Source organism: Leptodactylus fuscus, chromosome 8, assembly GCF_031893055.1.
Source record: "Leptodactylus fuscus isolate aLepFus1 chromosome 8, aLepFus1.hap2, whole genome shotgun sequence".
Lineage (NCBI taxonomy): Eukaryota > Metazoa > Chordata > Amphibia > Anura > Leptodactylidae > Leptodactylus > Leptodactylus fuscus.
Window position 1 is genome coordinate 90,294,517 of NC_134272.1, and position 16,455 is coordinate 90,310,971.

At 47.4% G+C, this 16,455-nt stretch overlaps 1 protein-coding gene across 1 annotated transcript; it reads right to left on the bottom strand.

The window, feature by feature from the left end:
- Positions 1-365: 365 nt before the first annotated feature.
- On the bottom strand, positions 366-11,949 carry ARPC2 (actin related protein 2/3 complex subunit 2). The gene is made up of 10 exons (XM_075284660.1): positions 11,764-11,949; positions 9,220-9,254; positions 8,146-8,258; positions 5,011-5,056; positions 3,523-3,709; positions 2,422-2,515; positions 2,187-2,313; positions 1,888-1,988; positions 1,522-1,622; positions 366-715 (listed from the first exon to the last, which is right to left on the bottom strand). The coding sequence occupies exons 1-10, from the start codon at positions 11,835-11,837 to the stop codon at positions 691-693; spliced, it is 903 nt and encodes a 300-aa protein (XP_075140761.1). The 5' UTR covers positions 11,838-11,949; the 3' UTR covers positions 366-690.
- Between the last annotated feature and the right edge of the window lie 4,506 nt (positions 11,950-16,455).

Below are 16,455 nucleotides of genomic sequence, written 5' to 3' on the forward strand. Positions count from 1 at the left end.
AGGTGTAAATTGATCCTGGTTAAGACGAGAATATGTGACGTCCGAGGTTGGGATTTATAAAGACACCAATTGGAAACAGTGTAGCTTATTGTGCAACACTGTTTCTGTAACTCCCATTTACTTCTATGACATATAGGGAAACCACACAGAGCAGCCATGTTGGATTTGCCTTTCTTGCACTTTTCTGTCTAGATGACTTGTACAACATTCTGCAATCATTTCCAGCGCCGGAAGGTCCCGGTCGGCGTCAGCTCTATAACATAGGAGGCTCCGGCCGCATATAGGCCGCGGGCTCCCTTTAAACGTTCCGTTGTCCTCAATATGGAGGCCATGTTACGACGCAGAATTAAAAGGTGGAACAAGAATAGGATAGAAAGATTTATTTAACAATTCCAAAAACATTTTCTTTGCACAACGTATTTTCACCAGGAATTTTTTTTTTTTTTTTGTATAAGAAAACAAGTACAGAAAGCAGAAGATGGCGCAGAGTAGAGGGACATGAAGAAAACAGAGAACGTCTCACTCGTCTTGTTTTGTTTGATTTCGGTCTTGGCAAAGCGCGACTTCAAATATATAATGTATTCCACTGGACTGTACCCCAGGGTCGCACTGGAACCGTTCCACATGGAATTTTGACACCTGGGGTGATTGGTGCTTTCTAACGGTATTGACTCGGCATCAGCCACGCGGTCAACGAGTGGCAAAAGTCTTGCCCCTGGAGAAAAATAAATTAAATATTGAGTTTGGCCATTCTTCAGTGACTCCTCCTGGAAATAGACGGGGAATTTGATAACTGGGTATTACTTGTCACCTTGTCCAATCAGCACTAAAAGATCAGGGGCATGGTCAGGGCCTGTTATCAATTTGTTCATACATTTCCAGGAAGAATAATAGAAGAATGGAGCAATGCACAGAAAAGATGCTTCACCTTGATATTTGGTGGGGTTATCCAGTGTGGGACCCGCACCCTCTAAGCTCATGCAGGTAACCCGATTCTACAAGGTCTATTACAACATATAGATGCTATAGTAAGGGGAATCCTCCCTCAGGAACTTGCTTTGTTAACTAGATTTTAGAGCGACTGACTAGTAATGTCTCAAAGCAAGACCAAACTCCGTATATATGTATGTTGGCCGGACCTGACGATCATTTAACATATATGGCGGACGGCAGACTACTGGTAGAGACTTCCTCAAGTCTCACTTGGCTGAGCTGAGCATGCACGTATATATAGAAGTCAGGTGAGATAGCTGCCGGCGGTTTGGTTGACAGCCATCTATATGTGTTGTCAGCTTGGATCTGGATTATTCCACTAGAAATTAAGATGTCAGCACAGTGGGTCGGCCATATATTAAAGCAGTCTAGGGCCTGGTTAGAAAAAAAAACCGCAGTGTTTCCATAACATGGGACCTGAGCCTAAAGGTGTTGCAAATATAGACCAGACAGTCTAGAGATGCATCAGATTTATCCTCCAGCATCCGTCACTGTGATAAATCTGGTGATCCCTGCGCTGCTACTTACGATATAGTCTTCATCTCCTTCCTCTCTGCGTCAGGACGAGCTCTGTTCAGGACCTTCAGGAAGTCGGATGTTTTTGCTCTCATGCGAGTATGGATGTAAGCCTTTAGGAGAGGGAGGGACAGAAAGATGAATGAAATACGATATCACATGTCACTGACAACTGAGGGTTGTGGGATTTTCCTGTAAAGTGGATCCAATGGGTTGATCCACACACCTAATGCTGCAACTAATCTTAGACTAGAAACATTAAAGGATTATCTTATCTTATTACAAGGCATCACTGGGGTCTAGTAATAGGACATAACCCGGGCACCCAGACAGAGAAGCCACTTCCTCCCCAGGTCCTCTGATGTGCTGAGAACTCACCTTGGAGCACTTGATGTGGTAGTGCAGGTAATCCCGGAATGTGTGGATGAGATTGATGGTGTTGTCCCGAGCGTTAGCGTTGGTGTGACGTGGGAAGAGCACTGGAGGCAGAAAGACAAGCAGAAGGAAAAACTAGAAGTGTCACTGAAAGGGTCTTCCAAAAACAGCCTTACACCCGCACACTTACTTGCCAGTACTGGATTGTTTGCAACTTTTCCATGGGCAGTGAAAACTTCCTGTCCCATAGACACCCTGAGCGGTATCATTGTACAATAAAGGCCTATCCATAGATTACTCACCAAATGTGATGTATCCAATGTTATCCCCCACTGCTGCGTCCGTGTCCTTCAGCTCTAAGGGAGGCTCCCGATGGCTGAACAGAACCTGAGGTGCTGTGTGACTGGCACGGCGTCCCTCCTTAAATTCCTGTAAGCAAAGAACTGGTGAGACATGTTCCCTGCTAAATATACAAAGAGCGTAAGCGCAGTAATGGATCGGCCTTGTGCAATACGGAACTGACAGACAACTACTTACCTGCATGAAGACCTTCCCTATCACCACATCATCATCATCCTTAAATACTGTACTGAACACCACGGTCACCCGGTCCTTCTTGGCTTCCACATACCTTTATAGAAAATAATAATAATAATCATCTTATACACAGAAGCGCTATTAGAACTACTAGTGATACAGTGAACAGAACACAAAACTCCTTTCATGTTAAGAGGAATATAAAACATGGGTTATAAACAGAGGCGGAATAAACTTTTTTTTCGACTTATTTTTTTGTGAATAAAGCCCTTACAGAGTTTGGGTTCATAATTAGGGATGGGAAAGTCGATATGTTTAGAACTGGATTGGACTTGAAATTTTCAAAAGTTTCACAAAACTTTTGGGGTTCATCACCCATGAAATACTATTATTCAGGGGTCTCCTCAGAGTACAAAGTGGTGGCCCAGGAGAGGCGAGGGAAAATAAACACTCAGGCCTGGCTCACATCTGCATTCGGTAATCCGTTCGGCGACTCATGTGGAAAGCACACGGACCCCATTATAGTCTATGGGGTCCGTGTGCTTTCACTGCACACCGCTTGCCAATGCGTTCGGTAGTCCATTCGGTGGGTCCCCATGTGGACTCCCCAAACGGATTACCGAACGCAGATGTGAACCGGGCCTCACCTATCCTGAGTTTCCAGCAGTCCTTTGAGGCCAAAAAGGGCCTGAAGTCACTAGTCCCTACATCATCATGGAGGCTTGTGATTTGGTCTCAATCACAGGCCTCAGTGGTGACCCCGGGGTGTGGTGTTGTTTGGAGGAGGTCAAAAAAAGAAGGGTGCCAGCGCTGCAAAGATGGCCAGGAGAGGTAAGGGAGGGGCGACATTAAGTGTTGACCCCGGGCACATGGCGTCAAAGAAGAACGTGAGGAGGAAGACACCGAGCCATGGACGCCGCTAGGAGGCCCAGAAGAGGTAACGGTAAGAGAGTATAAATGGTTTTTTTTTTCTTCTTTATTCACTTCTCGGGGTATAACAGCAGCACTACTGGTTGTATCCAAACTCAAAACCTCACTGAAGGCCGAAGCTCATGAACATTCATTGACATGACCCTGGTGAGCTCTGTCCATCGGACTTACATGGTCTCGTCGTCCCGGTAGTGAATGACGGCTCTCCGCTCCCCATCCCTTCCCTCTTCCTGGAACCTGAAATACTTCTCAAACACAGAGGCAAAGCAGTTTCTCTTCAGCATGCCGGCCTGGTGGATGACGGAGTCGCGGTTTGGGGGAAGGCTCTCCAGATCGTACAGCAGAGACACATTGTAACCTGCGGAGAAAGGAGAAATCCATCGTCACTGTCACACGAGAAGATGGTGACAATACAAGATACGACAACTCCATTATATACACGTAGGACACCTGGAGCCTTCTGCTGGATTCACTATTTTTGTGCCTGCACATTTGTAACTTCTTGAAGACGCAATCATTTTTGTAACGTTTTTTTTTTTACCACTATGTCTCTAGAGTCCGGACTTTTTCTGTCCGCCAAGTTGTCTGAGAGCTAAACCTTTATTCATTGTTAGTGAAGGGGGAGCGGGCTCTAGTAAAGACAGCAAATCTGATATAGGGGGATACAATGACATCCACACCAAGGATAGGTGAGGCCACACACTGCGGGCAAAGCTGTATTTTTGTTGCAGATTTTGCTTTTCGTTTTTTCTTTCTTCATAAGGAATATGTAATACAATTCAAGCTTATAAGTCTCCCTTTTTAAAGGGATCCTATCATTAAAACTCATTGTTTTTCTGCCTACCACGTAGGAATAGCCTTAAGAAAGTCTATTCTTCTCCTACCTATAGATATCTTCTCCGCGCCGCCGTTCCGTAGAAATCCCGTTTTTTCTCGGTATGCAAATGAGTTCTCTCACAGTAATGGGGGCGGGCCCAAGCGCTCAAACAGCACTGGGGGCGTCCCTAATGCTGCGAGAGAACTCTCTCCAGCCCCGCCTCTATATTCTTACAATACTGTGTAAGCGGCCATTTTCTTGTGGCTGACGTGCATGTGCAGTTGGCTTTGGCCTAGACGTTTGAAGCCAACCCCTGGATGAAGATGTGAAGAAGATCCGTTCTTGAAGAAGATGGAGGCGGCGCTGCAGAGTTCTCTCGCAGAATTTGGGACGCCCCCAGTACTGTTTGAGTGCTGAGGACCGCCCCCAGTGCTGCGACAGAACTCATTTGCATACAGACGAAAACTGGGATTTCTACGGAACGGCGGTGCCAAGAAGACATCTATAGGTAGGAGAAGAATAGCCTTTCTTAAGGCTATTCCTATGTGGTAGGCAGAAAATAAATGAGTTTTAATAATAGGATCCCTTTAATGCTATGGGGCGGCCAGGACTGAAATCTCCAGCACAGAAGTCAATGGAGCACTGGACACACAAGCACAGCGCCGCACCGTTCACAGTGAGGTTTTGGGGGGGCACTTTCGTTCCCCTGATCTGCAGTCGGCCCCCAGCAATAGGACACTTATCCCTTGTCCTGTTGGAAGAGGTTATGCATCCTTAACTTAATCCCTTTAAGCCTGACCTTACAGAACTGCACTGCAACAAGAAAAATCATAAAATGGTACCTGGTTCAGGAGATACTAAGTAACTGCCATAAACTTTCTTCAGGACCTAGAAATGGGGAAAAAAAAGTTTAGATTCATAAGATTATTCTATTACTGCAGTAACTCTCAGCGTGCTTATACAGCGGGTGATAACTCCGAGCACTCAGATAACAGATTTCCAAATATCCCCCTATATTAATAATATGTGATGGGTGAGGGGCTGCCAGCTGTAGGATATATGCTCGACCTGACAGGAGATTGTTCTGTGCCCTGTATACCGGGGGCAGCCACTTTACTGCTTCCAGATCCGTGCAGGCGCTCTCCCTATAGAGCAGATATTTATGGCCTAGGAATAGACAATGCCCCTGCTATGGAGAGAACAAACCGCAGAGCTGAATATAACATGTCGTATACATGGAGCAGTTTCAGCTGAAACGAATGGTACGTTGCTGAGATTTGCAGCCGGATGCCATGAAATATTCAGAAATGTGCAGTCAGCAGAGGACAAGCCGCGCTGGGATTACTGAATAAACATGGCGGGCAGTGGCCGCAGCTTCAGTCTAGTGATGTTTGCAGAGCAGGGTGACTCAGGAAGTCTGACACGTTTCCTGCCTCCAACCGCACACACGTTACTCAAGATGTTTCATCTCTACCATAAAAGGAGCTGCTCTAGTCGACGTGCCGCCAGATGGAGACAAATATGGAACCAATATAATGACGGAGACCATGTGAGAAGTCTGCAGATACATAACTAGCAATGATACAGCTGCAATGTATCACCGTTATTAGCAGCCGTCCCTCTATACTCACTATCAGGACACATGGGGTTAACAGGCAGGGGGGGGGGGGGGGGGGCTACCTGTGTAATGATTAATATATAGGTCCCAGAAAATTCCTTTGAGGGGTTAAAGGGATTCTACCATTAAAACACATTCATTTCTCCCTAGAAATGCCCTTAAGAAAGCCTATTCTTCTCCGCGCCGCCCTTTGGTATTAATCCCAGTTTTTGTCAGTATGCAAATGAGTTCTCTCGCAGCACTGGGGGCGGGCTCCGTCACTCAAACAGCACAGGAGGCGTCCCCAATGCTGCGAGAGATCTCTCCAGCGCCGCCTCCATCTTCTTTAGGTACGTCCTCTCTTTGCGTCTTCTTCCAGCGCTGGCTTCAATCTTCTAAGCCTCGGGCAGCTGACTGCGCATGCCCGCGGCCACAAGAAAATGGCTGCTTACAATACTGTATAAGCGGCCATTTTCTTGTGGCTGGCGGGCATGCGCAGTCGGCTCTGCCCTAGGCCTAGAAGATTGAAGCCAGCGCCGGAAGAAGACGCAAAGAAGATTGAGGCGGCGCTGGAGAATTCCCTCGCAGCATTGGGGACGCCCCCAGTGCTGTTTTAGTGCTGGGGCCCGCCCCCAGTGCTGCAAGAGAACTCATTTGCATACCGAAGAAAACCAGGATTTCATGCGAACAGTGGCGCAGAGAAGACATCTAAAGGTAGGAGAAGAAGAGCCTTTCTTAAGGGTATTCCTGCGATCTACAAAAAAATTTGATTTGATAGACCATCTCCTTCAGGTGGCGCTGCACGCATAAAGTCAGAACAATCACACCCACTGTCTCAGAATTGTCACATGCAGAAACATTCGGCGATATTCTCCATGAAACCGGGTGTTTTTTGCTATAGATTTCCTGCCATCCTGCAGCAGGTAAAAGTCGCAGCCATTACTGACTTCACACTTTGGGGCTGCAGCTTGTGGAAGAGAATATTTAAAGGGATTTTCTGGGACATCTATATAGCTGGCCATTCCTTAGGAGAAGTCATCTATATGTGATGGGTGGGGTCCGACACCTGAGACCACCGCCTATCAGCTCTATAAAGAGGCTGTAGCATTCAGGAGAGCGCCAGCGCCTCAAATACCAGATATACTGAAGTGGCCGGGCTTGGTATTGCAGTTCAGTCCTATTCACTTGAATGAGACTGAGCTGCAGCTGTACCATGTGATACCAGATACCGGCCACAGTGCTTGTGAACATTGCGCCTCTTTAAACAGTGGACCAGCGGGGGTCTCAGGTATCGGACCCCACCAATCACAATCGTAAGGAAATGTCGTAAACCCGCCATCCCGTCGTGTGTTGTGCATCTCTCCTTTCGGCCACTGCCTTTTGTCACTAGCTCATTTGCATATGTCACAGAGCGAGCACTATGATTGGCTGACACTGCAGATCCTCCCATGTGGAGCTTTATAATGGAGCACTGCCATCTTGCAGCGTTGAAGCCCGGGGTTCAACTCTAACCAAGGACATCCTCTGCAAGGAGTCTGAATATTATATGGTAAGAAGATTTGTACAGTGTTGGCACTGCAGAAGCCAGCAGAATAATAACTAATAGGTGTATAAGCCAGAGTGTCATGGCGGACAGCGTCCATAGGAATACACTGAGCGGTGGGTGCAAATACATGGACTGAAATAAAACCTGCACACAAGTCCATGTCATACAAGGTTTACAACCCAAAACCAATAGACTTGCAAAATACAATGACAACCGTCTGTAATCTGCTGTCTCTGTTGCAAAAATCAGTGCAGAGAAAAGTCCTGCACGGAGGTCAAGTCAATGTAGTCCGCCGGACCATTGTGCAGTAGGGGATCTTGTGGCAGCCATACAGGTGCTCCTCCCCAACACCCACAAGGGTCAGTAAGCAAATATTGCCCTTGGTCAGATATGAACCCAGGTCTGCAGCGCTGCAAGGAAGCAATGCTAACCACTGAGCCACTGCATTGCCCAGTACAAAGTAAAGGCAGTTTTGGGTTAATCAATGCAGCAGAGCCGAGTTGCAGACTAGAACAGCCGGATATCCCGGGGATTTGTTCAGGCTCCTCCATCATAATGGTCAGCAGCGGAGAAGTCACTAGAGACGAGTGGCCGTTTCGAATAGCACGCACCCATAGGAACGAATGGAAGCAGCCGGCCGCTTAATCCCCTGCGTCCATTCATTCCTATGGGTGTGCGCTATTCGAAACGGCCGTTTCCAATAGTACTCGCTCATCTCTAGAAGTCACATTTTGTAAGTCGCACGCTCAGGGTCCAGGAGCAGGTTTATACCCCAAGAGCCTCTCAGCATTACCATTCCCCATAGACCCCCAAGGTATAACGTTCCCCTCTCACCTCGTCGGCCCCGTGGTCCTGCAGATCCTTGTAGAATTTGAGGGAGATGCTGATCATCACCTTCGCCTTGTCTCCATTTGGGTTGGAGATGTGGTACAGAACGCCATCAAAGTCTGAGGAGAAATAAAGAGGATAAAACGATGAACGGATTGTAATATCTGCTGTACCGCTCTACATCTGCCTCTGGGAAAGCTGGGTGACCACAAGTACAAAGCCATATCAGCCTTTTCAGCTCTCCGGGGGTTGACCGCACAGTTTGGCTTGAATCATTTGCAGTGATGGCTGAAGAGGAAGGGGTGTATACGCATTTAGCAACTAGTTAGGGATATTTGTTACTCAGGACTCTGGGAAAGCTGGGTCACAATGCCAGAGACAGCTGTAATGGTGACCATATTGGGTGTGAACCTGCTTGTTTGCCTCAGTTATAATGTGAGCACTCATCTATAGGGTAATTTGGACTCTTAGATAAGACTGAATATAGGGCAGGGAGTGTTGTCATAGGCACAACTGCAAAAGATAACACGGTGCAGAAAAACCACTCCGCTCTGTAGCAGATGGAGATAGCGCTCCGCCCTGATAAGAAGCAAGAGAAGCGCAACTCTGGAATCACTATATATAGTTAGGTTGACATAAAGCGAAAACTTCTGCCACCTTCTAATAAACCGGTCACCGTTCTACCTGCGGTCACACAGGGCAGGGGATAATGTCCGATTCCTGGAGGACCGGTGAATGGGGGACCGATAGTCCAGTGACCGGACACATCACCTACCACAGAACGGGGAGAAGTGTCTACCACAGCACAGACCCTTTAAGGCGAGTCCTAGAGATCACAAACCCACAGACCATAAAGGGATGTTTATGACTAATAATCAAGAAAAACATGGCTGCTTTCTTACTGAAACAGCATTGCACCCTGCCGTGGGTTGTGTCTGGCATCATTGAAGCAAATGGGGCTGAGCTGCAGTACCACACACACACCACAGTGTGGCGCCGTTTATGGAAGTAAGCAGCCATGTATTTTGAAGCCTGCAGGCCCGGCACACGACAATCCTCGATGTTATGAAGACACCTTACCTGCAAACGTCACCTCCACGACCTCTGGCTTGTTCCTAGGAGAGAGAAAGCAAAAGTATTAGCGAGAAACCTGCAGAGAACTGGACCCAAAGTTTAACCCCGACCCCGTCGGCCTCGTCTGGGGCCCTACAAAGACTATGGAGACACTTATGGTCAGTCTGGAGCGAGGGGACCCCAGCACATAAACCAGCCCAGATCTCTATGGAAAGGGACAGTGTCAGGCAGGTCATACATAGAGATGGAAGTCAGCGCATCCCTTATTTGTCAGCCAGCTATCCCTCCTGATCCAGCCATATACATGCATGCTTGGCCATGGAGGAAGAGGAGAAAGTGGCTGACAAACCCCTTTATCATCTTGATTTGTGGCAGAGGCGTCTGCAGATCACATGTCTGCGAACAAAAGAAGCAGCTGAAATCCAGCAGCCCAATCCTTATGTCCCCCCTGACATCGGCCTTTGGGGGGTCTCCAACACCTATTAGGTGGCCCCTTTAGTAACCGGTGGGTTCGGACAACATCTAAGACATACTGCTAAAAACCCATTTACAAATCCACCCTCTCTCCTTAGGTAGACGTCTTGGGTCTGCTGAGATGATCTTCCTACTCCAGGTATTGCAGCTGCATCTCCCTCCTCCGCCCTCTATTACACTGGTTTGGTTTACTGGTATTTGAGGAAGTTTTAGGTGGTGAAAAGGGGAACTCCAGGCTGCTGGGGGGTGAGGACGAATCCCTTACAGTGAATGGCAGAGCTGCAGCACCATTCTAGTCAGAAATGTACTATCCCAATACAGCTGTGAGTTCCCCGACCATCACCAATGGCGCCTATAACACGGGTGCACGAGGCGGAGATTACCTGGTGAACTTTGAGCGTCATTACAGTGATGGTCCAGGATCTGAAGAAGTATCTGAAGGGACAGGTCTAAGACCCCGTGCTGATCAGCTAACGCAGCCGCCGGAAGCCGTATATCAGGTATACCAATATATACCAGGTATAGGAAGAGAATCGGACCTGCAAATCTAGAGTATACAGACAGTAAGCTGTATACAGGGAGCTCCGTACACTCTAGTGGTGGTGCTGGGGAACTGCGGCCCTCTTCCAATTCACTTGAATGTTAGCAGGGCCGCTTCTGACGTTATAGCAGGGGTAGGGAACCTTCAGCTATCCAGCTGTTGCAGAACTACAACTCCCAGCATGCATTCTTGCTCTGCTGTTCTTGGAACTCCCATGGAAGTGACTGGAGCATGCTGGGAGTTGTAGTTTCACAGCAGCCGGAGAGCCGAAGGTTCCCTAGCCCTGCGTTATAGGTATCTCTACCTTATATGCGGCCACATCAGCTGGTCAGTATGGTATCTGGGTGTTGGACCCCAACTGATCTGATCCTGATGACCACCAGACTAATATTCACCCAGCTTTTCCAGAAAAAGATTTTCACTACTGGAGAGAAAGTGTCCAAGTCAAGGACTGAACCTAGAGAGGCAATCATCATCATCACCCAGCTTTCCTAGACATGGAATAACAGGTAGAGGACAGGCCGCTGTCTATCTACATTACTGGGAATACGGGACCCTACGGTGACAAGTCAGTAACAGGCAGCGCTGGGGCTCCACATTACTAGAGGCTTGTAGCAGCACGACATGGGGGAAGCGCCCGCTGCAGACATGATGGGGCCTGCGCTGAATGCAGCCGACATGAGGAAGTCACAGAGGACGTCACTCACCACCACAGAACTTACAGAAGCCACAGGGGGTGTGTATATATATATATATCTCAGGTGATGGTCACAGCCCGGCCCCCTCTATACACCCACTTTACATTTTCAATATCTCTGTTTGCTGTAGTGAATATGGTATTTTACAATACGTGCAGACCATAAACTTCTCAATGCTGAGGGTTTGCTACCATTGGATCCAGTCTGGACAATCCTCTGTGAGCTGTATTGGGGCGCATGGCTCATATTCTGGGTGAAATCCAACCACTGACTAAAAGGATTCATTGATATGGGATTGGTTGGGGGTCGGATACCCAGGACCGCCACCGATCAGCTGATTGGTGAGGCTTCTTCACTACATACCAAGCACAGCGCCATACACTGTATAGTGGCTGCTCTTAGTATTGCGGCTCAGCCCCATTCCATTAGATAGAGCCGCTCCTGTGCCATTGAATATGACAAAATCTGCAACATCCAGTGTGAACATCCCCTTAGCTCTGCATTACATTTTCAGCCTCATGTAATAAATCAGATCTTTCCACACAGCTGAGGGTTTGTCACAGTTGCATCCAGTGATCTGCAATGGTTTCCAGTGACAGACCCCCGATGCATCTCATAGCTGAGGATTTGTTACAATTGCATCAATGCTGTGGATTCTATTACACCCAATGGAGAGGCTCTTACTATAATGCAGAGTCCTCTATAAGGGCCCCCAAAGGCTGTGTCAAGGGCCCCATGACCTAAACATCGATAATTCATGGCCTCTCCTACCATCCTAGTCATCTACCACGGCTGACAGCCCGGAGGCCTCTGCCGCCCACACCCGTCGACACTCACCCGGCCGCGGCATTCTCAAACTTGAGGCCGAGGGTCTCCTCGATGATACGGTTGTTCACCTCCAGCAGGATCATGGCGGCTCCTGACTGCGGGGATACCTCACGGAGGGCTCAAGGCTGCTTCTCGGTCAGTGACAGGCCGCCGTTCCCCGCCCAGGCTCACCGCTTCCCGTACTGAGACTGGCAAGATGGCGGCTCCCTGCTCACTCTTCCGCCGTACACCAACATGGCGCCTGTACCTAAACATCTCCTACTATAATAAAACAGCATTAAACCTATCAGATTCACATCCCAGTATAAGCAGCTTACATTTCCGGCAAAGAAATTATCATTTTTAATTAAATTTGGTTGATGAAAATCAGTTTCTTCCGTACAACAAAATGGCGCCTGCGGAGGTGGAAGGCCCCCAGTCAGTCAGAAGGGCTGTCTAGCGTACTGCCTGGCTCAAGTGGGAAAAATAGGGCGTGGGAGGAGAAGGGCTCAGTTCTCATTCATTGGAATGCCAGACATTCACTTCAGTTTTATCTCCATAACCTATAGCTTAGAATTAGTATTGAAATCTCTTTACATGGCAACATATGAAGATTTAGGAGGGGGGGGGCAGCAAATAAGGCATAAGAGGTTTAAAAAAAAAAAAAAAAAATTCTTAAAGGGGTTGTTGTCTTAAAGGCAATGGCAGGACATTTTTAGCGCAGTCTTTCCAATTCTTGCACAATGTGCTGGCAGGTGTGGGTCGGGGCAGCGCCACATGCCTAGGGCACCTTGGCCATTTTTGGAGGGTTCATTCTACATTCACCTGAAACCTAGGTGACCTCACAGTAGTCCTGGCTAGTAATTGCCCGACCCTAGTGGACAAGTATGGTCTTACCTGCAAAATCACAAGGCGATTGGATGCCGTGGGTGCGCGGGTCTGCAGTGGCATAGGGCTACCACACTGCTGATTCTTTCATATCCATGCTGGCCATCTAAAGTGATATCATAGACCTCAAAACTGAAGAAAAATGGCAGAATAAATCAATGTTATTTGTAGGGTGTTTCATGACTCCATTATAGGTTACATCATTTATCGAAAAAAGCAAGGACAAATATAACCCGGCTTATGTGAAAGCAGCTTAACGTGACCCTTACCTGTATGCATACATCAATATACAAATCTAGAAAAAAGTGGGTGGGCATGGGAGACTGACATCATCAAGCCCTCCCCTGAGGGCCATCACAACAAACCCGCCATCCCACCACACACTGTGTACCTTTCCTTCCCACCCGATCATATTAGTGAACCTGAGAACCATTTATAGGCCAGGCCTTGACCCTTAGGGAGACGACATCATAAGAGATTGTAAAGTGTTCGGCCACCGGCTGAGAAGAAGTGGCTTATGTGTCTTTTAGTCACCAGCTCATTTGCATATGTCACTGAGTGAGCGCTCTGAGTGGCTGACTCTGTAGCCCCGCCCATGCGGAGCTTTATTAAGAAGCTGTAGGCCGTGACTACACAAAGACATTTTTTAATATATATACGCGAGTATAAGCCAACCCGAATATAAGCCGACCCCCCTAATTTTACCACAAAAAACTGGGAAAACTTATTGACTTGAGTATAAGCCGAGGGGGGGAAATGCAGCAGCTACTGGGAAATTTCAAAAATTTAAGTGGCCGGAGTTTTTGGGTGCAGTAGGTGCTGGGGAAGGGGAGGGGGTGTTTTGGTTGTCTGTCTGCCCCTTCCCTGAGCTTGTGGACCGTTTTTTTTCCCCCACTTGGAATTCAGCCTGGCTGAATATAGGGGATCTGTAGTGCTCCTATTAACCCCTTCCTGACGACAGAATATGAGCAGTGCAGATACCCTATACTTAGCCTGGATGTAGTGTGTGTGTGTGGGGGGGGACTCAGTCTAGGGGAAGGGGCAGTTAGACAACTTTTTTTTTTCCCGCTACGGCATTTACCGTACAGGGAAAATATATTTATAGATTTGTAGAGCGGGCGATTTTGGACACAGGGATAACTAACGTGTATGTGTTTCACAGTATTTACGGTATTAGTTTTATACGTGTTCTAGGGAAAGGGGGAGGATTTGAATTTGTAATACTTTTTATTTACTAATACTGTATTTTTATTTATTTATTTTTTTACTTTTTTTTTTTTTTTTGCATTTATTAGACCCCCTAGGGGTCTTGAACTCCAGGGGGTCTGATCACTAATGCAATGCTAATGCATTGTAATACATTGCAAAAATTATCATTTCTTTTGCAGGCTGCATAGAGCACTGCCGGCCGGGGAGCCTTTACAGGAGCTCTGAATGGAATCTCCAGCCGGCCAGACCTGAAGGAGAACTGCAGCCGGCTGTGCAGGAGCGCGCGGGAATCCCCGGCAGAAGCACTTCTGCCGGCCGTTATTCCTATCTAAAGGATCGCCCTTGTAAGAGCGGTCGAGCCCGGACCCCTCGTACTGGGACGTTGTAGAGCATCTCCACTGTAACACTTATAGTGGAGATGTCCTAGCTCCCCATGCCTGCCATCTCTGATTTCAGGAATGAGTGCAGGGAGCTCTTACATTACCGCTGTAAAAGTTACAGCGGAGGTGCCAGTTGGTATGGTGACCGCTCTGAAGCAGAGTGGCGCCATTATAGTTACAGACCCGGCATCCAGACACCGGGGTGGGTCCCGGGCCGCAGCATCGCCACGCTCATAGCAGGAGTGTAGTGATGCTGTTAATTTCAAACTGCGGAAGTACTTACGGTACTTCTGCTAGCAGGCCCGGAACGCACATACATGCCGGGTGCGGGCCTGAGCTTACGTGGCCACGTCACCCGGCGTGTGATGGAGTGGGGGGGCGGGGTCTGTATTCCGGGCCTGCTAGCAGAAGTACCCTAAGTACTTCTGCAGTTTGCAATGAGCAGCATTGCTACGCTCCTTCTATGAGCTTGGCGATGCTGCGGCCCGGCACCCGTCCCAATGTCTGTATGACGGGTCTGTAACTATGATATTGCTGAATGACCATAATGACCTGAGTATAAGCTGAGGTGGACTTTTTCAGCACAAAAACTGTCCTGAAAAACTCGGCTTATACTCGAGTATATACAGTAAGTAAAAATCTGGCCCATCTCAGGGTCTTTACCAAGGATCTCCTGAGCTTGTAGAGCTGAGATCGATTGTCCTAATCTTAGCACTTGGCCTCGTGTGCTCCTCTTCTCTCCCAATGTACACAACCTTTAAGAGGAAATGTTCCCCCAATGTTGGGTGTCTCCACATAGGGGTAACTTCCATATTCTTCCCACTTTTACAGACCTCCTATATATTTTGCAGCTTTGTGGGGTAGACTCAGGGGTCCCCAGTATTGAAGATTGTTGCTAATTCTTGATACAATGTAGAGACGACTTCCTGGCGATTCTTCTGCCCCCGACACATTGGACTTGCTATAAAATATAGCCAGGTATGGAGAATAGATAAACTCGTGATCGGGACTCCTTTGTAGTATATTCGGACTGGTCGCTTTCTATAGACGACGTCCTCTGAGTACTCGTAGCCCAATGACTGAGGATTTGACCAACTCTCCAGACGTCGGCGACTTCTTCAAGTGACTATAACATAGAAGTAAACTACTGTTATTAGAATAATAGAAAGCCCATACCCAGTGTTTGTCGCCTTCTAGTGGTAAGTCATGAGAACTGCTGAGTAAGTCTATAGGAAGGGAGGGGACCTCGACTATAGTCATTTAAAGGGAATGTATCACCACTTTTAAAAAAAAATTATTTATTAAAACCAGGTGAAATCGGTCACTTTTTTCTAATCTGTTTTTATTATTTAATTGTAGTTTTTTTTCATTCTCTATTTTCTGTAAATGATTATGGGAGCGGCCATCTTGCCTGAGCTTCTCCTCCTATGCTCTCTTAAAGGAGTTATCCACTTTTCTACTATGAATGGTCTATTCTTAGGATGGGCCCACAGTACTATCAATGCAACGCAGCTCCCAGTATTGGTTTTATACTGGGAGTCTTTGTCGTCAGTGGAGCAGTGCTGCACCAAAACCCAACAATACCGGGAGTCGTGCTGTCTCAGTACATCGGACCCTGCAGATCTAATATTGATCCATGTATAATAGAAACTGGATGACCCCTTTAATAGCATTTAATGACCAATAGTCATGGCCATAGTCTGGAGCCAACTCATTGAGGTCTATGGGGAGATTTCAGGACATGTTCTGTGCAGGGAACAGCTGTAACATCATCTACTGTCCGTCAGTGGTGTTATCTATAGAGGTGTTATCTTCTATTGTAATCCTCTCTATGATGTAAATGAGATGACTGCTGCAAAGAAAACCCCTACAGAATACATTTTAGTTGTCAGAGTCAAAGTTGCAGCGCGTACACAAGGTGTGATCTTATCTATTCTTATGGTCGACCATTTCAGGTTGTTCCCCACAACATGGGCGTGGGTGTAGTTTATCTCTCTGAACACGTTTATATATTTTGATATATGCCATATATTTTCCTTAGTAACGATGATTCACCAGGACTCAGGCGCCATCATAGGTATATAGAAACAAAGTCATTTACAGGTCCATAGACATGCTTGGAGGGTCGGGGAGAGTCTCCCCATAGACCATCAGTATATAGGCGTCTTGGTTACTAGATTGAATGGTGCCCACTCCCAATGTGGAAGAAGAGGAGAGACCCTAACCCATGACTGCGAGTGTTCAG